Source organism: Trachinotus anak, unplaced genomic scaffold (assembly GCF_046630095.1).
Source record: "Trachinotus anak isolate AG129_WGS33_773 ecotype Australia unplaced genomic scaffold, CSIRO_AGI_Tana_v1 ptg000011l, whole genome shotgun sequence".
Classification (NCBI taxonomy): Eukaryota; Metazoa; Chordata; class Actinopteri; order Carangiformes; family Carangidae; genus Trachinotus; species Trachinotus anak.
In genome coordinates, this window is record NW_027273862.1 from 28545553 (window position 1) to 28570062 (window position 24510).

The 24510-nt window shown below is 42.8% G+C and overlaps 1 protein-coding gene across 1 annotated transcript in view; it reads right to left on the minus strand.

Annotated features, from left to right (window-relative positions):
- iqgap1 (IQ motif containing GTPase activating protein 1) overlaps positions 1-24510 on the minus strand; it is a 46169-nt gene that overhangs the window by 8033 nt on the left and 13626 nt on the right. The window contains exons 3-27 of the mRNA XM_071489597.1: positions 17725-17881; positions 16782-16859; positions 15492-15568; positions 14420-14487; positions 13862-13975; positions 12608-12786; positions 11949-12036; positions 11695-11852; positions 11522-11606; positions 11240-11403; positions 10070-10230; positions 9840-9964; positions 8922-9085; positions 4463-4553; positions 4212-4379; positions 3608-3750; positions 3346-3516; positions 3154-3237; positions 2994-3065; positions 2561-2630; positions 2100-2464; positions 1804-1967; positions 1490-1714; positions 515-655; positions 314-398 (exon numbers count right to left, since the gene is read on the minus strand). Coding sequence (XP_071345698.1) covers positions 314-398; positions 515-655; positions 1490-1714; positions 1804-1967; positions 2100-2464; positions 2561-2630; positions 2994-3065; positions 3154-3237; positions 3346-3516; positions 3608-3750; positions 4212-4379; positions 4463-4553; positions 8922-9085; positions 9840-9964; positions 10070-10230; positions 11240-11403; positions 11522-11606; positions 11695-11852; positions 11949-12036; positions 12608-12786; positions 13862-13975; positions 14420-14487; positions 15492-15568; positions 16782-16859; positions 17725-17881 — 3397 coding nt within the window. The remainder of the gene's footprint in view (positions 1-313; positions 399-514; positions 656-1489; positions 1715-1803; positions 1968-2099; positions 2465-2560; positions 2631-2993; positions 3066-3153; positions 3238-3345; positions 3517-3607; positions 3751-4211; positions 4380-4462; positions 4554-8921; positions 9086-9839; positions 9965-10069; positions 10231-11239; positions 11404-11521; positions 11607-11694; positions 11853-11948; positions 12037-12607; positions 12787-13861; positions 13976-14419; positions 14488-15491; positions 15569-16781; positions 16860-17724; positions 17882-24510) is intronic.

Sequence of the window (24510 nt, forward strand, 5' to 3'; positions counted from 1 at the left end):
TCGTGGGGGTCCCCAGCAAAAAGTGGAATCATTTCTTTTAACTATAATTTCATTGATAAGTAACACAGTGACACAATATATGACTATTTTGATCTTTCAAAAAAACTCTTCAAAAACTATTTCTGTAATAAAACATCTAAAAGCAAAAATCTTATTAAATACGGGTCTGGGGTCTAATTTGTGTCAGTTTAGGGGTCCTTGATGTGAAAAAGCTTGAGAACCACTGATCTATAGTCTTTGTGATTTGGGAGAATCGACCCTTTAAAGACTGAGGTGCTCAGAGTGACTGAGTCTGCAAAACATGAACGCAAACCTTGAGCAGTTCGTCCTCTGTAGCATCTGGGAACTTCTCATGGAGGGTGTCCTTGAGCACTTTGGAGATGAACCGCATCCCGTATCTGACAGATAAAAGCCACACAGACAGTGTGAGACGTGCGAGCTTAGACAAACGTCTGACTCCAGTCTGTAAAAATGTGACCCACACAGAAAGTGATGCTGCGAGTGAGGAACTTACGGAATCTTATCCACAGAGACGATGATAGCAGACAGGAATTTGTCAGTGATCGTCTTCATGTTCTTGATCGAGGCTTCCAGTCTGGTCCTCACCTCCTCGTGGGACATCGCCTGCTCCGGAGTCACGTCATATGGCAGCTTACTGTTGACGACATGACAGAGAAAGAGAGAGAAGAGGAGCAGAAACAGATGGAGGAAAGGAGGAACCATCAATGTTGATCGTGACATCTGCAACCTTGCTGCTTCAAATGTGTGAGTGGTGGTTAGCAGTGCTGTCGCCATGCTGTCATGTGTGCAAAAAACCCTTCTGCTGGCAGGAGAAAATTCTGTATTTTGGAGAAATTTGCTGGTATCAAACAAAAAAAATCTGCCAGTGGGGTAAAAAATACATTATGGACTACTAGACATACACTACAAAGAACTATCTGATCAACTATGTGATGAGTCTGAATATGGTTTTAAATCTGAATTTCAGTCTTAGTGTACGATTAGACACTTGTGGTCTTAGTGATGATTTTGCCTTTAGCCAATTCAACGAACTAAAAAAGAAAATAAAACCTTTTTTCTTGCCTTGTTTTCAGATTGGTCTGATTCTTGAAATTAGTTCCACAACTAGTTTTCTTTTATAATAGTTTGTGTGATAACTATTCAATCTACCTTTCTGTGATGTTCTACTTTACATAAGTAAAGCACAATTTAATCAGGATCTATAGGTAAACAGTGTGATATTGGTTTGCAGGTTAAGTTCACATACCTGTGTTAATGTGGTATATTCCAGTTTATTCTGACACAGCCTACACACAACTTATTTTCTTCTTTTCAGGGGACAGCAACCTTTAATCATTTAGTCGACTAATAGCACACACCCCTATTCTGACCCATGAGTACTCAGTTGTCATCACTACATTGGCAGAAGCAGCAGCCTGCCTTCAGAGGGAGCTGACATCACACAGGTACAACCCGATCTCCACCTCACCTGGCCTCTCCGGTCTGCGTCTCCATCTGGTTGACCCAGCTCTTATAGATGTCCACCGGGTCGGTTTTGATGTTTAGCGTTTTGTCATCCATGATCTCTTTGACGACCGGTGCCAGGATCTGCCTCAGAGCGTTCTGTCCCCGCGCACCTCGGTGGAAACTCACCACCATCTTGATGACCGTAGGGTTTCCTGTCACAATCTCCTTCATCTGATCCACCTTTGACCTGCAGACAGTTGATAAAGGAAACTTTTAGACCTCATCTGACTGAAAACACAACATACATTGTTTTATGTAGGTTTCATTGATTCTCACTTGATCTCCTCCTGCAGGGCAGTTTTGAAGAGCTTGAGCAGCAGGTACTCCTCTCTCTGGTTAGAGGCGTAGTTATACAGGGTGAAGATCACAGAGTCCATGAACTTTGTGGATTTATTCTGTGGCATCTGGAAGATCAGCTTGGCGAGGTAAGTGGGGTTGGTCTAAAAAGAAGTAGAGATTTGGACGTGGAAGTGTTATTAAGGAGATATCAACTGGGAAGACAGATACAGCCACAAGATCCCTGATGTTTGAGAGATCCAGATTAAAAACACAGAGATATACTTTATTGTTACCTGTAACAGGTAAAACAGGTACTGGTAGGCTTCCAGTTTGACCCTCTTCTCCTTGCTGAGGGCCTTCAGGCCTCCCCTCTGCTTGTTCATCATCATCATGTCTGACAGCTGACTTTTGTTCTTCTTGGTCAGCTTCTTGCTGTGGGACACCACCTCCTGCAGCGTGATCTTGTTCTTCACCAGCAGGCCGATTTTGATGTCCATCAGGTTCAGGTCGTTCTCCAGCTGCTGGTTTGAGCGAATGTTGGTGACCACCTCCTCACGGAGCCGCATCAGCTCCAGCTCCTCCTGGAAGTCCTGATCGCTGTGGTCCAGCAAGTGGACGAACTTCCTCACCACCGCCATCGGAGGATCATCAGCGCTGACTGTGCGTGGAAACAGAGGAGAGTTTGGAAAGTCAAGCTGCTGCTGAAGTCAGACACTAAACCATAGCAAAGTTTGCATGAAGACAGTCAACTCACTCAGCGTCTTGTAGTCGTCCCTGGCCTTGTTGGCTCTAATGAAAGCCTGAATCTTCACCACCTCATTGATCTGCAGTATAAAACACCAACCACTTGGCTGATCAATAGTCCTCATTACAGACAGTACCACAGGAATCCACAGTGAGTGAGTCAGAGTGGAAATGACTTCACACATATCAGAGTGCTAAATGAGCCATCTGCCTCCCTGAAGCCCCGCAGGACCCGGGGGAAATGTCAGCGGATGTGTCAGGGGAAATTTATGTCGAGGCAACATGATTGAAAGCTTTCATTAAACAACAAGCAATTTGTTCTGCTGAAGCACAAATTTTAGTGACAGTAAATTTGCAACGTCTTCTCTTGTTTGTTTATATTTGTCCAAAGCTCAGTTTGCAGCTAATTCAACATAACGTGGTTTAAGGCTGCTGGTACTCACGTGATCCTGGAAGTACTTTAGACGATCCTTGTATTTCTTACGAGCTTGATGCATCCGAACCATGGACTGGATCTGAGGAGGACCAAAACAAATCCTTTAGTCTAAACTGTGTTTATAATCCTGATTCTACACCGTTTTTTGATGTTTTTCATAATTTTACCTTGACAGCCTCATTGGTGTGGTCTTTCAGATACTGCTTACGGTCTTTGAACTTCTTCCTCTGTTTGTAGCCTTTCCAGTGGGCCTTAGAAAAAAAAAACAGATGGACAATAGTGAGCAACAACAGTAAAATAATTTCTTACAGCAGACAGTTGTTTCTGTGTGTAACCTCTGGATGATCTCTCTATCTTACCTGTATGCATGTAACAGCTGGGTCTTGGGATTTAAGGAAATTCATCCGCTCCTTTAGGCCATTCCTCACCAGGTAGCCACGACAACGAGCTTGCAGCTTGGTAATTAGGGTCTCATTGGCCAGCCACAGCTGCTCTCGATTGTAGGCTGTGGTTACCCCGGAAACTACAGACTGAGAGGGGGGAGAATTAAGCAAAAGGTTTAATGTGGTGTTAAAAAGTTACAACCCTTGCAGTGCTCAGCTGGGACAGTTGAGAGCCTACCTGGATGTCCTCCCTGTTGAGCTGGGTGTTGTTTTGCAGGAAGCCCTCTGGCTCCACCCACGTGCCCTCGTTGGTCTTCAGGTTGTAGTAATAGTTGTGTCCTCCCTTCACCCAGTGCTTCACCCATTCACTGCCATTATCGCCTGGACAGACAGCATGGCAAGAACAAGATGAAGTCACAACATGAGCTAAAAGTTAGAAACAATCATCATCCCTGCATTTTAAATGTATTTCAGTAATGGAGTGCAGTTTTAGTATTGTCATTTTTAACTGTAATATTGTGTGATGTTACAGTTTTTTTTTTTCTCAAAATAATGTGAAAAAGTGGTTCAATGCATTTTGTAAGCAGAGCTGCATGTGTGTAGCATGTTTAATGTGTATCAGACTCACAGTGCAGGGAGCTACCACCATTCAAAGTGTGAAATATATTAAAATCTCCTCATTCAGTGTAACTTTAAAAAAAAAACATCTGATAACCGCTGACAATATACACCGGTCCTCCAAGTTTTCTCAAAATCCTGTATTATCAACTCTCACTCTTCTGAGGACATTAACTGCAACTCATGACAAATACATTTGCTCCTCCCCTCATCCATCTCCTCACCATCTTTCTTCTTCTCATCTTTGATCTTGGCCAGGTCGTCCTGGTAGGTCTGGGAACACTCTGAGGTGACACCGTACAGTCCTGCCCCAGGGTTACGCAGAGCAGCCAGGGTCTGAGCCGCATCACCACTGTCCACCGCCTCGTTGATGGCCTGGATGGACTGTGAGACTGTGGAGACAAATATCAGCCTTCAGTCCTCTTTACACTCTCCTGACATATTGATAATGTGTGTATTCTAAGTGTGTTCTTACACTGTATGGCTTCCTGTGTGTCCTTGTTTGCCCTCAGAATAGCATCCTGAATCTCATCCAGCCACAGCACAGCAGAGGGGTCCTGGGTCTCCTGGAGGAACACAAGAAAATATGTTCAGTAACAAACACAGTAGACACATGTATACACACACAAACACTCACACACACCATCTCTCCTCTGATTGATCACGGCTGAAACTGAAATGGAAAGTTTGTGGCTCTGCCAGCGTGTGCGTTTTGTCTTCCCGCCTCTGTTGCACAGTTTTTTTAAAAACTTGAAATATTTTATCTTAAAAATCTGCAAATGATTTTCAGAAAAAGAAACTGAAGCCAGGAACCAGTACAGCAGGAAAACAACTTGAACACAACTTTCCTTCTTACATATTGGGTAGTGAATTACAAAATAGATTATATATTCCTGCTGCCCTGAACCCTGTCTGGTTCATTACTAGTAATTTTTGTACTTGTAAATATACTTGTACTTGTAAAATGAAAGAACAAATACACTCATATTGCTGGAATTCATCTGTCAATTTATATGTTATAGAAAAAAATCAACAGCAGATAGTTTGGAAAATTCCTGAGAAACTCCTCCTGCCACTTTTTAAAGTGGCTTATACTCCTATATAATAACTACAATAACTACAATATCTATTCTGCCTACAATACAGAACACATCAGTTTTAGAACTGTTCATTCCTGGACTTCATCAGTTCAGTCTGTGTTAATTCAGCTGTGGGTTAAATGTGTCTGCTGTGACCACAGCCAGTGTTAAAATTACAACTTCTCTAACAGTTGCATTGTACTGGAGTCTATTTTTCTGCTACTGTGAGTGCTGATATGTCAGATCTCTTGCTCTTTCATTGCAAGAGATAAAACGCACACACTGCTGATGCATTAGTAATCCTCTGCTCTGTAGCTGCTTCTTATCTGCAGGAACAGAAAAGTACACTCCACCACAATCAGATCTGACAATGCAGGAAACATCATCAAGATTTTCCCTTTGATTTCATTTGTTTAGAGCACAAACTAAACTAAGACCGCATTATAGAGTCCAACATTATATTATTTTGACTGTATTATTTCTGTAGTAATGCAGAGCTGCGTCCAGATGGCGCACTCTGTCTCTGTATAAAGTGTGCAGCCACCGGTTGCAGCTACTTGCTGCTGCTGCTTTCTAGAGCCCGGTAAAACAGGCAGCTCATTTGGTTTCGGCCCTCCCCTTTGCATGTCCCGCCCCCTTCTGAATGTGCCTCAGGGAAGATGAGAGGAGGTGTGTGTGTCTGTGTCTGCGTGAAAGAAGTGGGCGGGTAAGACTGATACCCGATCTTGTAGATTTCTTATGCAAGTGGAGGGCGGGGTTGGCAGCTAACATCTGCAGCAGCATGCACCCACAGTCAAAGGGCTCTGTCTTTATAGTAAACAAAGTTGTACCTGGGCGCACAATGATTAGTGTCTGTGTGTTTGCATTTGGTGTTTTAATTGGTATTTGTGGGGAATAAGTCACTGCAGACAGGGTGTGGTGCCAGAATGAGGAGGGGACTGGAGGAGGACTTGGGCGTAGCTTGGTGTAGTTCATCACAGGTTGCAAACACATCATGGAAATAGAGGAAGCGAAAGCTGGGTAGTTTATAAATCATTGTCTATTTTTTTTCTTCTGTATAGCACCTCTTTTTTTTTTTTTACATCCTTAGAAATCACGAAGCATGAGCTCACTGAAACTTGAAAACACACGTATAGAACGAAACACACGACCAGACTGAAACCTATACTGCGCAGCCCTAGTTGTGATTGTTAGCAGCTACAAAGTCAAGCGATAATCATCTAAAGAGGCATAGCAGCCTATATTCAGCTTGTTAGTCAGCAGAGTCTGGGCAGGACTTCCTGCTGTTTATCTAGGCACAGCCCTCAGCCCACAGTCAAAGCCAAACTTCTGCCTGACTGTCTTTCTGACTAACTGTTCTAATGCTGCAGAGTTAATGAGGCAGCACCAGAGAGACTGTCACAAATTGAACCACAGGCGAAAAAAACAAGCTTTGCCTTCAAACCCTGCTGACCTCAGATCACCTGGAGTGGGGATAACCTCTAACAGCCTGACTTTATCTTAACCATGTGGGTTATTCTCCTGAGTCATTCTCGGCTCCTGTGAAGCTGCCGGCGTCTCATCCCTCCGTCTCAGCTGGGGAATACCTCACTGCCATCGCGCCTTCCTGCAGGAAGCTCACACTCCTCCAACCACTTCCTCTTCTCTATCTCATCACCTCCAACAGCCGCATTCGGCAACACACAACCAGAGGCTGGTGTGTGTCCATGGGTCTAGCCCATTTAACATAATGGTCAGCTTTCTGCCCTTTTATGGAAGCAAATCACTGAGGCCCAGCTTGTTATTTCCGATGCTTGTGAAATCAGCAAGAAAATAGTTAGCTTTTTTTCCTATCCATTTTTTTCCCTGTTTTGAAAGTGTGACGAGTTCCTACATGATGTATTCCAGGGTTCAGATGTAACTGATGATGTTGACATTTAAAACAGTGGGCCAAGTATCTCTAAGTCTAACGAAGATAAGAGACTTTCTTTATCTGTATTTACACAGGATAAAAACAGACTCAGTGCTAAAACGGATACACTGAGAATTGTTCTATTTGCAGAAGAAAATCATGAGGGACTGTAGTTTTAAAGGTCCCACCCAGTCTAAAGGTAGATGTCCATGTGTTTGTGATTATAAAGCAGGTCTAGGTTCTATATTAATACTGTGAAAGTATCAAAGCCTCAGTCCACAGAGAGATGCACACAGCCTGTATTCAGAAACTGAGCCTTATAACAAGCAAAACTTCTGCAACTTTTTGTCACCACCCTCAGCGACGCCCAAGGCCCCACCTACCTGGACCCACCAACCATGCTGGATTTAGCTTCTCGTGAGTGAAATCTAATGAAAGCTGCAATATTTTTATTTGAAATAATCAGAAATCAGTCATTGGGATGGTTTTTGTTTTTAAAAGCACAAATAGATCTTCTTCACAGGTAAAGTGTAAAATATGGGACCTTGAAGTAAAAAGAACTAGAACTAAGATACACCTCTGCACACAGCTCGTGCAGTCTGATCTCACCTGCCCCCCACCTCTGTCCACCTTCCCTTCTACGACAGGAAAACAACCCAAATATGGTGCCCTGGCAGTGACATCATATGAAAATATGCTGCACAGACACACACACGTTCAAGAGCCGCATTCATCAGCTTGGTCACTCAAGTAATGATAACACAGGCAAATGAGTCAGAGAGAGCAGGGAGCTGATGATTCGCTTTCATGAAAGCTTCTGTGCCAACAGCGTCTGGATTCAAGAGATTCAAATATCAAACCAAGAGCTGCTTAAAAGTGGGTCAGACCTCAGAGAACTTAAGAGAGGGAATGAAAGGAGGCACAGACACACATACATGATCCATACAGACACAGGACAGGAAGTGAGTGGGAGAAGAGATGATCGCACCATGACATCAGCAGTGTGGTCGAGTCACATGGGGCTCAGAGGCCTGAGTCACATGAAGCCATCTGCGACCACGACGGGCCTGAGGTCTCTTTTGAGCCATGACTACAAACCCACAATAATACGCCCATCTAACAGTTGATACATAAAGTTCTGCATCCTGTTTTTAAAACTTTGGGGCTTCCAGGTGATGTAATAAACCCTCAGTGGCCAGACCTGAATGCACAGCTTGTTGCTTCTCAAAAATTACCAAAGTATGACTTTGGTCTGTGCTGTTTTTGACAGAGAACTGGTTAGTTCTCCTTCTAGCATGTGACTTTGTGCTTAGATAAGGGCTGTCAGTACCCAGCAGTAAGAATTGTATTCTTTCAAAATCAATAAATAATCAAAATTAGCAAATGCTTAAATTTTAATGTAAAAGGTGCCAATAGTGTAGCTTTTCAGGGCAAATCCTTGGAAGCACAAGCACAGATCTAAGCTCTTAGTGCCTGAACTAAACCAAACACTGCACCTCCAACAGCTGCACATTTTTGGCCACGTTACACTTAATCCAAAAACACCGACATTCATTACAACGCTCATATGCATCATTAGCCCAGTCATAGAGAAAAGCCATGACAACTTTCAACTGTGTGAGCTGCAGTAAAAAGCCTCATGTCAGGAGACTGGAGGTAACTGTAGCCAGGCTCTGTTTGCATGAAGTGTTTGCATAATGCTCACCTGAATACTAGATACACACGAAAAAGCAAATCACAAAAGGAGAGACTGGGACACCTAACACAGTAACCAGAGGAGGCTAATCCTCATCCAAACCTCACACTCGTCTCACTCATAACTGTGAATTTCCCCACTGTGGGACTAATAAAGGCGATCTTATCTTATAACCAGAACATCTGTTTCTTACATCCTCCTTCCTACAGCAGCTGTGTAAATGTAAGGCTACTCCCAGACGCATGTGTACGTTGTGAGGGTGTCTTACATGAGCCTTCTCCCTGCGGGCCTCCAGCAGAATATCGTGGTAGTGCTGAGCCACAGACGGGTCCACGTCTGTGAGCTTGGCCGAGGGGTTCTGCAGCATGGCCAGGGTCTTCATAGGATCCCCTTCGTCCAGGGCCTCGTTGATCAGGCCAATGGCAGCGATACCTGCAAAATTACAAGCAGATGTAGAGACAGACTGATTAAAAGTCTGAATATATGCATTTATGATATACTTCTGAACCTGTGGCCAACAAATGAACTTACAAAAGTTAAGAGACTGTGTTATTTTGGGGGTCATGGTCATATCATATAAATCATGACTATATTCTACATTTATTATGTATGTTACTGATAGAGGTTCCATAGTATACTATTAAATTGTTTTATTGTTTTGACATATATGAACAGCACACAAACTATTTGCCTATTAGCCTATTGAAGTTGTGAACACAAAATTTGCATATCATCGGCTTTTAAGATGGTGTGTTGAACCTCTCAGCAAACAGCTGCTTATTTACACATCAAGCAGTTACAGGGAAACATTACAGACACTTGGAAAACTCACTATAATGCTCTGTAGAGCTGGTTAGCATGCTAACCTCAGTAGACTGACCAGGGCTAGCTGGTTAGTGTGCTAACTTCCCTAGTTAACAGTCAGTTTCAAATTTGTGTTGCTTTCCACTGCTGGAGACAGCTCTTCTCTTGTAAAGGAATGAAGTTTGATGCTGAACTCACAACTTCTCTTCTAGACCAGTATGTAATGGTAAGTGTAGCTAATGGTGGCTATGTAGCAATTCCAAAACTTACAAATATCTCCTTTAACTTAATTGGGATGAATCGTTGTGTTGTGGAGTCAGCGTGTAGGTTATAGTTTGGCATATTGGGAGTTTGTGTAAATGTGGGTGTACTCGTCTCTTACGTTCATGCTCCTCCTGCACAGCCAGGTTGACCTGGTCGATACAGGCCTGAATGTCGTTCCAGGTCAGGTAGTCACCGCCCTGCTCCCTGGCTGCTGCCTTAAGACGCATCAGCTCATCCATATACCTGAGGAACACACAGGTATTCCCGTCAGAAAACACACACAACACCTCAGACATCACTGAGACCATGTGTCACTGACTCCTGCGGTGTGCGTGCACGTGCACTCACCTCTGTGCATATTCATCCTCCACATTACTGAGTCCAGTGACAGCGCTGGACAGCTGTTTCCAGAGGGCGGCTCGGTCGCCGACATCCAACGCCTCGTTCATCAGCACCACTGATGACAGCATCTCCACGGCAACGAGCAGCTCAGGGTGGGACAGCGAGCCCTGCGGGACAGAGACCACAAATTTACCTCATATGTCAAACTGCCGATGAAGAGTACCAGAGGCAAAGACGGACAGTCAGAGGGAAACAGTATGTTGATGTAATTCTACAAACTAATCAGGATGTTGGGATCAGACATCATGTGTGACTGTCGAAGTGGAAGGCTGGTAGAAAATTAGTATTGAACTAAAACAAATATGTAAAGCAGAATCTGAATTATTAGCCTTTGTTTTGTTTTGGTTTCTTGTTCATTTATTTATCCACTTTTTAATTTATTTTACCCTTTAATATCTTGTTACCAATTAAGGTTGGCAAGCCTGATTGATTTTGTAATGTTATGCGTTTGTGTTTATTATTTTGTTTGTTTAGTGTGACCTACTGTGTTAAGATAGATTTGTGTTTATTGTTTTGTCTTCTGGTTATTTACGTCAATTTTTTTGTACCATAAAAAAATGCCATCACATTCTCCCAGAACCCAGGGCGATGTCATCAATCTGCTTGTTTTATCTGACCAACACTGCAAAACCCAATATTCAGTTTACATCAATATGAACAAAAAATAGTAGCAAATCTTTATTTTTAGAAGCTGAATATAAGCAAATGTTTTGCTTGATAAAGAAATTGATTGATAAGCAGAATTTTGCATCTTCTGTTTATTCCCTAATCAATGAATTGACTCACGGTTTCAGCTCTACAACACTGTGATGTAGGAGAGAAATGCCAGAGAAAAAAAAAAAATTCTGTGCATTAAATATGTACGTTATCAACTGGAAACTTGCAAGCAACCAGGTGATAAAAAAGTTTCTATTTCAATGTGTTTTATCAGTGATACATGAAATAAACTCAACATAAAGTAGTTTTACTTTCAGGTCAACCGGGTTGTGTAATTCAGCCTCAAAAGCCACACGATCACATTTTACATTGATGCTATAGGTGCAGGTGTGGGCTCTACGTATTTGTACGTGTACTGTATGTGTATTTTATTTTGGGCATGTCTGTTGTCATGGACACCTCTGCGCTCTGCTGCTGGAGGCTGGCGAGTTCTCTCTGGTACAGGTCTGCAGCACTGGGGTAGACCTCAGGCAGCTGAGCGTCAGGGTTCATCAGCTCTTCCACTGTCCTCTCTGGCACGGCAGCTCTGACGGCATCGTTGATGCGCTCCACTGCCTTCAACACTACACACACACACACACACACACACACAGGGAATAAACAAAAGTGATTAAATTATATGAACACAGAGATGCAGGTAGGGGGATGTAGGAGGAAGAAGGTCAATCATTGGATGCATACTCTTTAGGTAGCCTTCTGCAATCTCATTGGCCACGTCCACGCCGCTCTGCAGCTCGTCTTTAGTCAGAGCCTCTCCTGGAGACGCCTAATTAGGAAGAGGTCTGGGTGAGATACATAAACGAAGACACAGAGAAGCTGACATTTCACCATTTCATTGCACAACGACCTCCTACCTGCTCTTTATTCTCCCGGTCTGCCAGCAGCTGTTTGAGGTACCAGCCTTTGTTCTGGGGCTGCAGGTTCTTGACGCCCATGGCTTTGAGGGCCTCGTACAACATGTCCTCGTTGCCGCTCAGCAAAGCCTGCTCGGCCGCGCTCAGGGCATTGCTCACTGTTGAAGAAAGGTTGACATTTTACGCCTGCGCCACAAAAACCAAATGACCAAAATCAGTAAATAAAAGTGTGTATCTGTGTTCCTGAGACTCACCGTTGACCTTGTTGACGTTGCCTTGGATTTCAGCCTGGGTGAGGAGCTCATCGTAGACGTCTCTCTCTGCTTCAGTGTTCTCCATTTGCTGTTTGAGCAGAAAGATGGAAATGTGGCCGACAGCAAGCAAAACCAAACAGCATTAGCACTACTGAACCACAGTTATATACTTCTCTTTCCAGAGGGTACTTTTGTGCCCTTGTTCTTATTTTTGGGGTAAATTTGGTCATTTATTTGCTTTGCCTATTGGCAAAACAGCCTTTTTATGTTATGTTTTATTCCTCACTGCAAGAAATTGCTTGGAGACCTGTCAACACAGGATGGAGTGATTTTATTCCCTTCTCAGTCCCTAGTCAGACCATTTGTTGTTTTCATTTTTGTTGTCCTGCTGGTTTGTGTGGCCTCAGCATTTTAATCTGTCTGAAACCAAAACCCTTTCACTGCTTCAGGCGGCATGTTCAATTATTTTCTAATCAAAAACTGCATGCTGACTCCCATTAACCCCATCGTTTTTAATTATATGATCCTTTTATGGCATCTCAAAGATAACGTGCCCCAGGCCACCGTTCATTTCTGGCCATCTGAAACCCTCACACAGCATCACTGCACACCATCCCCCGGCCTTGGCGCTGAAGTTTAAAGCCTCACTGTTTACGTACCCGTTTGCGTGAGTTGGCCACCTTCTCTCCCTTGGCCTGGTACAGAGTGTCATGGTACTGGCGGGCACAGTTGGGATCCAGGTTGACCAGCATGGCGTTGGGGTTGTGCATGGCAGCCAGCGTGCCCTCTGGTACGCCGTGGTCGATGGCATCGTTGATGGCAATCACAGCGGCATGTACTACAGACGGAGAAGACGGGTGAGGAGCGGGCTTTGTATGAATGTTGGTTTCACTTTATGGATACTTAATGTCACCAATATTTTATCATTTTTGGGAAATATTCCTATTTGCTTTTGTCCCAAGAGCCTGAGGAGAGGATCAATACCACTGTCATGTCTGTGCTTCAAATATTAAACTAATGCAGGGGCAGCTGACTAGGTATCAACATTAAATTATATCTGTTTTGTTTAACCTTTATAAACACTGAAGCATAAAAAGGATAAGTAGTGGTTTACATGAGGTTTATGTGCCTGACTATTTCCTGGCTGGGAGCAGTGACCTGCATGAATGTTTTGAACAGATTAAATGAATGAGGTGTAATTTGTTAATTACAGAGGGGTTGGGAGGTGGATTTTTCCCATAAAGTCTCACTTTTCCTTTGAAAACTTCTGATATGAGATCAGATATCTTGTGTTAGCAGTTAAGCTTCTGAAATCAGTTATTTCCTGGAGTTTTTATGGATAAAAAAATTAACACAGAGAAAAGTGAAAAACAAATTTCTCAGTCAATGCAACTTAAATGTCTGTGGAAAAAAAGGAAGAGAAGTCACTGTAAAATTAGATCATTTTAGCTATAAAAGTTTCATGTCTTGTTAAAAAATAATAAATCTGTTTTATTATTTGCTTCCTGTTTACACAGGCTTGTGCATGCCCAGTGTATGTGAATGGTCATGTGAGCTGTGTTTTCAGGCGCAGATTGTTTCTAATACGGAGCTAAAACACTCGTGGACATAACCTCAGTCAGTCAGTCAGTCAGTCAGTCAGTCAGTCAGTCGCAGACGTTCGTGGTTATGGGGCTGGCCCGGCTGCTGCGGTCCAGCTTAAAACAGAAGTACACTGACTCATCAGAATTGCAACTGAGTTAAAAAAAAAAAACACAGTTGAAGATGAGCTGAAAAATTGGAGCAGTAAAATGTGACAGAAATGGGACTCCAGAGGGTTGAGAAGATTTCTATTGGTTTCATCATAAAAGGCATGAAACTATATGATCTGCAGTTATCAGGTCCCCCCCCCATGATATCTGAGCCCCTCTCACATGCAGCTTCATCCACAGAGAGCTCATTGGCCAGGATCCCACCAATCTTGCTGAAGGCAGGCATCTGGATCCCATACTTCTCCAGCTCGCTCTTCATGTTGTTGATCTCCTCCTCTGTGAGAGAGAAGACAGAGCAGAAGGAACACATCCATTAATTGCGGTGAAAAAAAAAGTAAAAACAAGAGGAGTAGGAGCGGGTGGGGGGGTGGGTTAGGGAAGTGAGAGGCTGTGGAGACAGACTGTTCCTGGCTCATGTGTGATAATCAGATTTCTGACTCTGGGCTCTGGGACAGGGAGCTGAGCAGGAACTCCACTGACAGGAAAAGCTCTCACAATTACTAATGACTTTCACATTTCCAGAAGCTCCTTCATCGCTCTCGACTCTCAGCGCTTACAGCGGTGCTTTCAGGGGGCAGTACTCATTCAGCTTATTTCAAACTTCATGTTAACTTTGCCAACACAATGATATTTGCAATGCTCTGGATGTAAGATGACATAATTGGGTTAACAGGGACAGAATGAGGAAAACAGATGCATGTTTGAGCTCCACATTCTTACCAGTGAAATCCACTTTTCCATAGAGATCCTGGATCTGAGGGGCCAGGCCCAGCTTGAAGAGGTACAGGCTGTGGGCCGAGAAACACATGAATGAACATCACAGAGGAGAAGAAGCACCACACAAGAATGGGAACAAATACACGAAAACACAATGTAGTACAATGGACAATTGGACAAAATGATATGTGAGTGCTACAATTTCAGTACAACCTGATTACAACAGGGAGACAATAAACCAGGGGGAGTAACGGGGGTTCAAAGGTTGGCGGGTCAGACCAAACAAATACCAGAATGCAACCAGGTCATTTAAAGGCAAAGAAACAGATGTTTCTCCACCACGCTGCTGCTGCAACAGTCACTTAGTTGTCGAGGCAGATGGAGGTCAAGGAATTATTTGTTGTAATAATGGTGCATGGTGAGGTAAACCAGTAAAAGAAGTCTAACATGATATCATTCATATCTAATAACATCACAGGTAGTGAAGTTGATCTCAATGTGAAGAGCAAAGAGAAGAGGAGGAAGAGGAGGACCAGCAGAAAACAGAGGAGGAGTAAAGTTTGCTCTTGATAGAAGCAAAAGCAAACAGAGCCCCATGCCTTGACCTGAAACCCATAAATTATGTAAAAAATGTTCTGCTTTGATAAACCGTCATATTAAATAGTCTGTGGTGATGCAGCTGCTTGGCCGTCCATGGATCCACTTTTTAGAGATGAGCAGCACTGTGGCATCTGGGTGTTGCTGGTTTTTGTGTGGACCAGTCATACGGCCAAACACAAACACACAAACACTGACACCATGCCTCCACTCTGCTCTGCTGGTTCGCTTCCTGACTCCGGCCCCTGCATCCATTTTACCTGAGGTGGAATGCTCTATTAAAACACACTGCTTCATACTTCATAGCACCGAATGCCTTCCTGCTGAAAAACTGCACCGTTCACCTCATAAAAATGTCACAGGCTTGAAACATGCTCAGACCACGAATGTATACGGACCACAGAGAATATACAGGGCCGCCCAGAGGCCTGAGGCCTGATTGTACAATCAGATACAGACACAAACAGAGAGAGAGTACCTGAGTGCGTGTATACAGTAGATGCAGCGCGGCATGTTCTTTCTGTCATATATGTCTGTGGTTTCAGGGTAGAAGATCTGAGGGGACAAAAATGAGAGCAGCACGTTTAGCAGGTCCACAGCCGCAGGCCAGCATGTTGCAGCATGTGTGCAGGAGTGATTCAGGGTATTAGCTCAAATGGGGGATTACACAATGTAAATGTGCATTCACACGCTCTGGCATTGTCTTTGTGGCACAACTCAAATGGAACATTTGAAGGCAGCTCCTGATGTTTTCTGTCCAAGCTGCCAGTTGGTGAAATGCTGGGCTGATACTCTTTTTCATGCCAACACTGTGACATATACTCAAAGTTTCCCAGAGTGGAGCGGGTGGAAAATTCTCAGAAAAGCCCTCTGACTATAATAGACCACTGTTTACTTCTTTACTTCTCTGTGTAGTCTTTTAAAGGACCATTATAGCATATTAAACACAAAACATGCAGTTTCCAAATCATGTTCCATTTTAACTGGACTTTATTAACTTCAGGCCATTTCGTGAGAACTTGTTTGTGGCGTGATATCCATCACTACAACAGTCATTGTTTTCTCAAACAACAATTAAACAACAATCTTTCCATCTAAGTGACATACTAATAAATTCATACCATAATTTTTTACAGTGTCCGTGTCTAGTGTTTATGCATTTTACAGGTTTGTTTGTTTCTGCAGCTCAGCTCATAAAAGGCAGTGATGCAATTTAAGCTGCTTCCTTACATTTCAAATATTGGAGTTTTCTTGATTGCACTTCCTGTGTGTCAAAGGACAGATTTTAAAACCCTACTCCTTGTCTATAAAGCACTTTATGGTCTTCAGCCCAAATACATCTCAGATCTACTTGTACAATATGAAGCATCAAGACCACTCAGGTCATCAGGAACAGGTTTGTTCCCAGAATCAGAACCAAGTGAGGTTTAGTTTCTCTGCTCCTCACCTGTGGAGCAAGCTTCCTGAACATCTGCTTAAACTGTCAGCTCCTTTAAATCAGGGCTGAAAACATCACTATTCCCTGCAGCTTACCAATAAATTACATCAAAAAATCTTTTTTATCTTATACAGTGTTTGCATTTGTTTGTTTTTAATGTCTTTTATCACTGCAGTCATCTGTTATGTGTTGTCATCTTTATGTTGTGTTTTTAATGTATTTCCATGCCTCTGTAAAGCACTCTGAATTGCCGTGTGTGTGTGTGTGTGTGTGTGTGTGTGTGTGTGTGTGTGTGTGTGTGTGTGTGTGAGAAATGTAAGCCACGCTCACCTTCGGCAGTCCCTTCTCTGCCATGGCGTTGAGCCACTGGATGACATTGTCTGTGTGTCTGAAATGGAGACCTGTCGCCTGTATGATGGAAACCAAACATCAGCACACAACAAACAAGTTGTTCGCTCCCGCCTTAACAAGTCTCAGTCACACTGACACCGGCAGCTGTAAATTGAGGCCCCATTCAGCCAAAGGCTTCAGCCAGTTTATAACACAAAGCAGGGAAATACACACAAACTGTGACACAGTGGACTTTACAGAATAATGTAGCAGTAAAGACTCTGTGTTTTGTGACCAAACAATAAGAGTCCGGTTCCAGAGCTCAGTCACATTTTGGCCAGAAAACACTGTAGAGGCCACTGTTTTATTTGTACACTTCAGAGCATTTGACTGACACTTCCTGCTTTTGTGAAAGCTATAAAAATGATGGCTCCAGCAGGAAGACGGCTGAAATTTCAGAACAAGGGAGCATGTTCCAATTTAAGGTGAACTACCCCTTTAAATGACATGCTTTGCTTTTTTTTACAAATCATTCCATTTGAAAATGATTCTTTCTATATTTGTTGTCATTAAGGTTTAATTGTGATTTTGTCTTGTTTTCCATTTCAGAAATCCTGCAGTTGCAGCTTTTTCCCTGTTAGCAGAGACATTGGAGGACTGGTGTACTTTGGTGCACAGCAAAATATCCCAACATGCACTGGTTTGGTCCTTCATGGTTCCCAAAGCATCATGGTCCATGACTCCAGAACTAAACGCTGCACTGCTGTGGAGGATTAGTCTTACTTTGTTTACTTCACGGAGTCAGACCCCCAGCAGGTGACGTTATTTAGGCTCCTTAGCCTCAAACCATATTACTTGAAGAAGCAATGCATGCAGTTGTAAAGAGGTTAGCACTCTGACCGGCACTCTCATCTTTCTACGCTGACAACACAAATGTTTTCACCTTGTAACGCGTCTGCTCGCGGTCATAGATCTTCTTGAGGGAGACGGTGTGCGGGGCGAAGAAGTTGCCCAGTTTGGCCAGATAGACGCCGTTCCTCAGCCCCTCCTCCAGCTCTGTGGTGGGAGGCAACTCCTCGTCCAGACAGGCCTCAATCCACCTGCAAGGAGAGCAGAGCAGACAGGCGTTATATTACCCAGTAAACACAAGGAAGAAATATACATTCATGCTTAAATACACTGCTCAGTTTTCCCAGAGGGATAATTACTGTTGTTGAAAATTGTTTTATAAAGCCACAAAACAGTCAAGACAGCATTTCACAAGGACTTTATTTCAGGAGGGGTGTCCTGGCTCTTAGAAATAGAAAGCAGTGCTCAATATAATGTTTATTTATAGCTGACAGTTACTGATGATAAAAACAAACATGCACACTTTTAGATAGTTAGATAAAATGAAAACATTACCACACAAAGACTCGCACACAGATGTAGCACAAATAAGTTGTTACAGCACCGAGGCCTCGGCTGCATGAAACTGAAACTGAAAGTCCTGTTTTAACTGGTATAATTTCAGTTACATGTGGAGGAAAGGGTAAGGATGTTAAGGTGAACTTAGGTCAAAAGTGATTCGCCATCAGGGAAACAGCAACCTGTTTAAGAAGCTGTCCGAATAACTTTTCTTGGTCAAGTCAACTGATTATTGATCACTTTAGAGTCATGATGTCATGAGACGTCATCAGACCACAGCGATTTAACAGAGACAAAAGTGGAAACTATCATAATCATAAAATCTTACTACACAGACTTCAGGTCTACAGGTCTAGACAAAGCCACGCTGAGCCGGTTTCACTCTTAGGTTACAGAGAGAACTCAGACTGTTGCTGTATTCAGTCAAAGCATCAGGACTGGGATGCCACAGGGGTCCATCCTTGGCCCACTGCTCTTTACATTAAACATAAGCAACATAATTGTTCCGAGCAAATACTTCAACGTTCACTTCTTTGCTGACGATCAAATGTTATACCCCTCAGGCATTTGATGACTTCAAATGATCACTTCTTAATCATAGACTTGTTTTAAATACAGAAAAGACCAAATACATGGTTTTCTCCCCCTCCAGTCGCTGTAATATCCCCACCCCCAAAGTAAAACTAAAAATAGGATTCATATTACACTGCTGACTCATACAAAGACAGGAAAAATTAAAAGTCAAACTAAGCTTCTTGTATAGAATTACAGGATGTCTGTCCTCTTCCAGCTGTAAAACTATTGTTCAGTCATCTTCGTGTCCTTGACTGTGGAGATATTACTGTTCCATCAACTCTCCTGCAGTTAAACCCTGTGTATCACAGTGAACTACGCTTTATCACAAGTGACAGATACCGTTCTCTGTATCACACGGTGGGTTAGAAATGGTCACTTCATGTTATTCATTTATAAAGCTCGACTGTTAAAGCCTCCAAACTACATCTCATCTCCTCTACTTTAAATCTGCAGTCCAGTAACTACTAAAGCTTTGATATTCCTCGTGTACTAATGTTGGTAGAAATGGTTTCAGGTGCCACTCGGCAACCTGCCCTCAAGCAGAGTCCTACATTTCCTCTGGATATTTTAAAGCTTTATCATGTCTGATGCTTTTTATGATTCTTGTAACTTGTTTTTCTTAATTTCTTGTTACTTACTTCCTTGTATTGTTTCTTTGTTTTTGTTTTGTTGGCTGGATTCTTGTGATTGTTTCTTGTTTTCGTGTCTCTCTCAGAAAAGGTTGAGATAATTGATCTCAACAACAATGTCTGATTAAACAAAGATTAAATTAAAAATAATAATAATTCAAATTAATTCTTCTAGTCCAAGACTTCAGTCCGTGGCAGGATATCTCTAAAATAACTGCCTCAGATATGCAAGATTGACAAGATTGCCAAGTCTCACAATGTAGAGTCTGAGATGTTTGTGAACATGGCCACAGTTCAGAAGAGAAAGCTTTTTTTTTTTTTATTTAGGTAAAATCATGGAATTTCCTGTGGTACCATCCTTTCATCAATTCAAAAAATGTTAGCGAGTTAATGTAAAAGTTCAACAGCTGGGACGGCCTTGGAGTTGGCCTTACTAAGAAGTGATTAACTACTCCTTATTAAAATGTCAAACATAATGTATATCACAAATAACCAGAGAGATCATGGCAGTCAAACTTTAAGGGACTCAAAATGATTCTAAATGGAGCAAACAACACTTCACTTTTATTAAACTGTGAGCAGCGAAGAACAATCATCAGTATTAGGACCATTGAATCCCCATTGATGATTCATCAGTCACAGTAAATAAACCATGACCAGGTTTAAAGCCCACAGTAAAAAGGACAAACCTGGGGTCTATGATCTCTGCAGCTTCAAGCCAACAAGCACCTGACCTGGCCTTCGGTAACCTCTCCTCCTGAGCACTGAGTTCCCAGCATTCCTCATGTGTGACATTTCATGTCTTCTCGGTCAGTCACATTCCTGCTGTGTGCCCATGTCAGCCCTGGGACACGCAGGAGGCCTGCTGAGCTCTCATACTGGGACGGGCCCGGTGGACTGGATTCCACCACCCCAGACCACCCCTGCACAGTAACTATGCACAAAACCAGTCCCTAAAAATAAAGACTGGAGCTCATTTCAGAGGAGAGGTTGTAGCTTTGTTTTTTCAGTGAACCTCCTTTAATTCAAACTGACTCACCTCCTTCCACATCACTTGCTGATTTCCTACAAAGGTTTTAAAAGAAACAGCTCACAGATTTCTCTCTGCATGTTCACTAAGGAGCATCAGGCTGTTTTTGCTGCAAAGTCAGTGTTGTGCTGGGTTTTCTGTTTCCATTAATGGAATAATCAGTGTGAAATTAGATAAAAACTGATTTGGACAGCTGGGTCAGGGGTCACTGCCAAAGATTTTTCTTCCACAAGAAACTTGAGCCTTTTCTGATTAGATTTTATTAGTGAGTAAAGATCAGAGATGTCTTTTAATCTAATGTGAACCTGAAGCTCTGAGCCTGAATGAACTATTAAACATGCGACTGTACTTTTACCTCACCCCCTGTAACAGACAGCGATTTCTGCCCCTCTTTATTATCAAATATCACCCCTGATTATGAAAACCTTGAGTTTATCATTGGCTGTGAGGAATTTCTCAGAGTGAGGGCAGACAGTGAGGTCAAACACGGCCTTTAGAAAAAAGCAAACAGTCTCTCTTTTCATCTGCTAAGAAAACACTCCCATTCTTCTGAAACGAAGGTCTTTGTCGAGCAACAACAAGGTTAACTACATCCTGAGAAAGATTAAAAGATTCCTTTCCTCCTACAGACAGACCCCCCCCCCCCCCCCCCCCCCCCCCCCCCCTTATGCACACACACACACACACACACACACACACACACACACACACACACACATTTGCATTACTTGAGATGTGGGGACCTTTGCTGACTCTGTTCAGTCAAGTACAAACTAATCTTAACACTGAGCTGAGTCCTAATCCTGAAATTGTCCCTTATTTTCATGGATTTTCATAACTTTAATTCTTGTTCAGACATTTGATTCTCATACAAATACATGAAAATACACTAACACCCACACTCTGCAGAGCACAGGCCAGTGCAGCTCCAGCTGAAACAACTTCCCTCCCAGGAAGTCGTGACATGGGGTCTCCAGACAGGCCTGCTATTGTGGGCAAGGTGACCGATCCCTGCAGCAGGGCCTGGGCCTGCCAGCCAGGAACAAGCTCCTGCTTTCACTCGACACTGCAGCAGTGAAAGGCTCCATAAAGGCTTCTGGCTAATGGCTCCTTTATCAGGCCTACACACCCTTTCCAGGCGAGCACAAACACCGACACACCCTCCACTTAACCAGGGAGGACAGCAGCTATGAATGGGATTTTAGACCGTCGACAACTGGATTCCAACATCAGACAGCAGCCACAAGAAATGTCAAGTTGTGATTATAACACTAATAGGCACGTTCAATCAAAGAAACACGAGAGAATCGTCTGGAAACTCCAGAATTAGGTCGGATAAGAGATGTGAAGCTTGTCTATCCTCTTAGACAAGCTGTGTGAAGGCTAAAGCTACGTCCATTTCATACCAGGCTTGGGCAAGATCCAAAATTAAATTATTCAATATACAGTCCAGACCAAATATTGTGATACGTGATATTACCATGGGGGGTTTTATATATAATTATGCTGTATTTTTTATGTTTCAGTTGCTTTTTTTAATAACACATAATTGTCTTTTTGTACATTATTGTTTCAGGAATTTTTATAGTATATAATTATATTATTGTATTTTATGTTTCAGGTATAAAAAATATCGGGAAATATCATGATATTCGATATTCAGCCCAAACCTATGTCGTACCATACAAACCTAACGAGCAGCCAATGGGAATAATGTTCACATCACCCTCATAGTGGAGATATCACAAATTTCTGACAATATAACAAACTATTACTACATTAGCACTGCAGCTTGCAAACCTACAGCTGTATACTGTGGACATTTATACAGATCTGGATCGTTGTCCTTCAACAAGCAGACACAAGACAAATATCTTCTCCTAACTGGATCTATAAGTTGGGTATATCTGGAATTTCTGACAACTGACCCAATAAACAGAAATTACACACAAACTGCCGCCAAAATGGCTGCACAGCCACGTCACCAGCTATTATCGTATCTAAAATAAATTAATAATTGTAACAGAATCAATGAAGCCTCCGTTCATCTTCCATTTATCTGGTGTGACTACAGAACTAAAGGGGATCTCAGCCTTTGGAAACTGTGACGTTTCCCCCATTTAACCCATTGTGCTGATCTGATGCAGCACAAGGACGTTTTGATTCTTTACCTGGTCAGATATCAATAAAAATATTATTCCTGTGACTTCAGTGCTATGATTATTTGTAAAACAGTGGGGTGTTTTAAAGAAAGATATCTCATAGGTAAATAAAGCTACGTGGACATAAACTATGTTTGTGATTAGGAAACAATAGCTTAGCTTGTGTTAGCGCTCTGCAGAACATTTTTATTTAATTACAGAAATCAAACAGCTCTACAGTTCACACGCACACGGAAATACAATAGTCATGATCTCATCCCTCCTCAGGTGCTGCGTGCCGGCAGGAAGCTGAAGTCAGTGCTGAGTTCAGAGGTCTATCTCATAGGAAGAGTCTCAGTGTCTCCTCAGGAAGACACACTGACTCCTGCTTCCTCTGTCCTCCTGCCACATGCGACACCTCGGCTGCTGCGGCTCCTCCTGCATCGTGGCTGACATTTTTTGGCTGCAGGGGGCCTGTTAATAAAGTTTAGTCCATGGAGTTGAAGAATCTCTGGATTTCAGTTACAAACTTCCCCTTTCCCAGGTTTCCCTCTCAGCCACAGCCACATTGCTTCCTCCACAGTTAATATTTAATAGCAGCCAGATAATATAAGGCTTATACTAACAGACCACAAGCCTCATTACTGTAACCGTGAGAGGTACTGTTCTCCTGTCCCGCCCAGGGAGCGGCCAAATAGCTTTCATTGACTCATTGTTTAGAAAAGTTAAGTCAGAGGCAATGGCAGTGTGTGTTGTGTCTATTGTACCGTTAGTGTAACTGATCATCCAGCAGCTAAACCTGACCACATGTGGTGGAGATGATTATCATCCAGCATGTAAGTGAGTAAATTTCAAGGTGTAGCCAAGTCCCAAGTAGCTACGTACACAGTCACTGAGATGACACCGGTTGAAACATGCTGACTGGAAAGCAGCGCTTTGAATATGGAAATTGTAAAGTCAGCATATTAGTCAGATTAAGTGCATAACTGGCCTCAGCTTTCACGCATGGACTTTTTCTTAGTCATGCTTAGCTCTCATTTGGGCATCGACAAACAGTTTGAGTTTATCCTGAGTTCTGAATTTACCTGTCAACAGACGCAAAACGCTGATTCACAGACAGGGACATGATGGTGACATTTTAAAACCTTGCAGAACCATGTTCCTCCATTTTCCAGCTCTAATTTTGTGGCATTAAAATAAAAACTGTGCAGGTTACCACCCAGTCTGCTGGACTGTAAAAAAAGTTTAGATGTTGCATGTCAGTGTGTTGTTAAGGCAAACTGAACACTTCCCACTAAGCAGCAAAGAGAACCATCTATGTGGTTTACTGTGGTGAAGCTGTTGTGTTAAAGTCACTGGAAGTAAATAATATGTCGTCAGTTAACTAGTTGATGTCTCTGTAGTTTGACTGTCGATTGAACATCTTCTGGTTCTGGGTGTCATGAGATTTAAAGACGTCACCTCTGACCTCATTTAAATATATTTCATATTCCTTTCTGCTGGAAATCAGTTTTTCAAGTGGAGCATTAAACCAGAGTGGGAAAAGCATGAGCCACACCCACCACTTGAGCCTGGGTTTATGTTGAACCAGGGAAAACCCTGGTGTATATGAAAACGTTCTCAATCCTGCACGTCTGACCATAAATACACAAGACAGACATGACGAGGCCAAACATGAGGCTAATTTTAGACAACAGAGGGACTGAAGTGTGATGGAGAGCGGGTGTCAGTACTTATCAACCATGTCCTGTTCTCCATTGTCCCTGACATTATAAATGCAGCTGTGCATCAGTGTGAGTCTGAAAAGGAAAGAGAGGGAAGCTGTGTGTGCTGGAGAGCCACATGATGTGTGGTGAGAGGGGTGGCAGCTCTTTAAGGCCTTCAGACCACAACGCCACAGCGCCTGGTGCCTCCGACCCAAGACTCACAACCAGGCACCACTCACA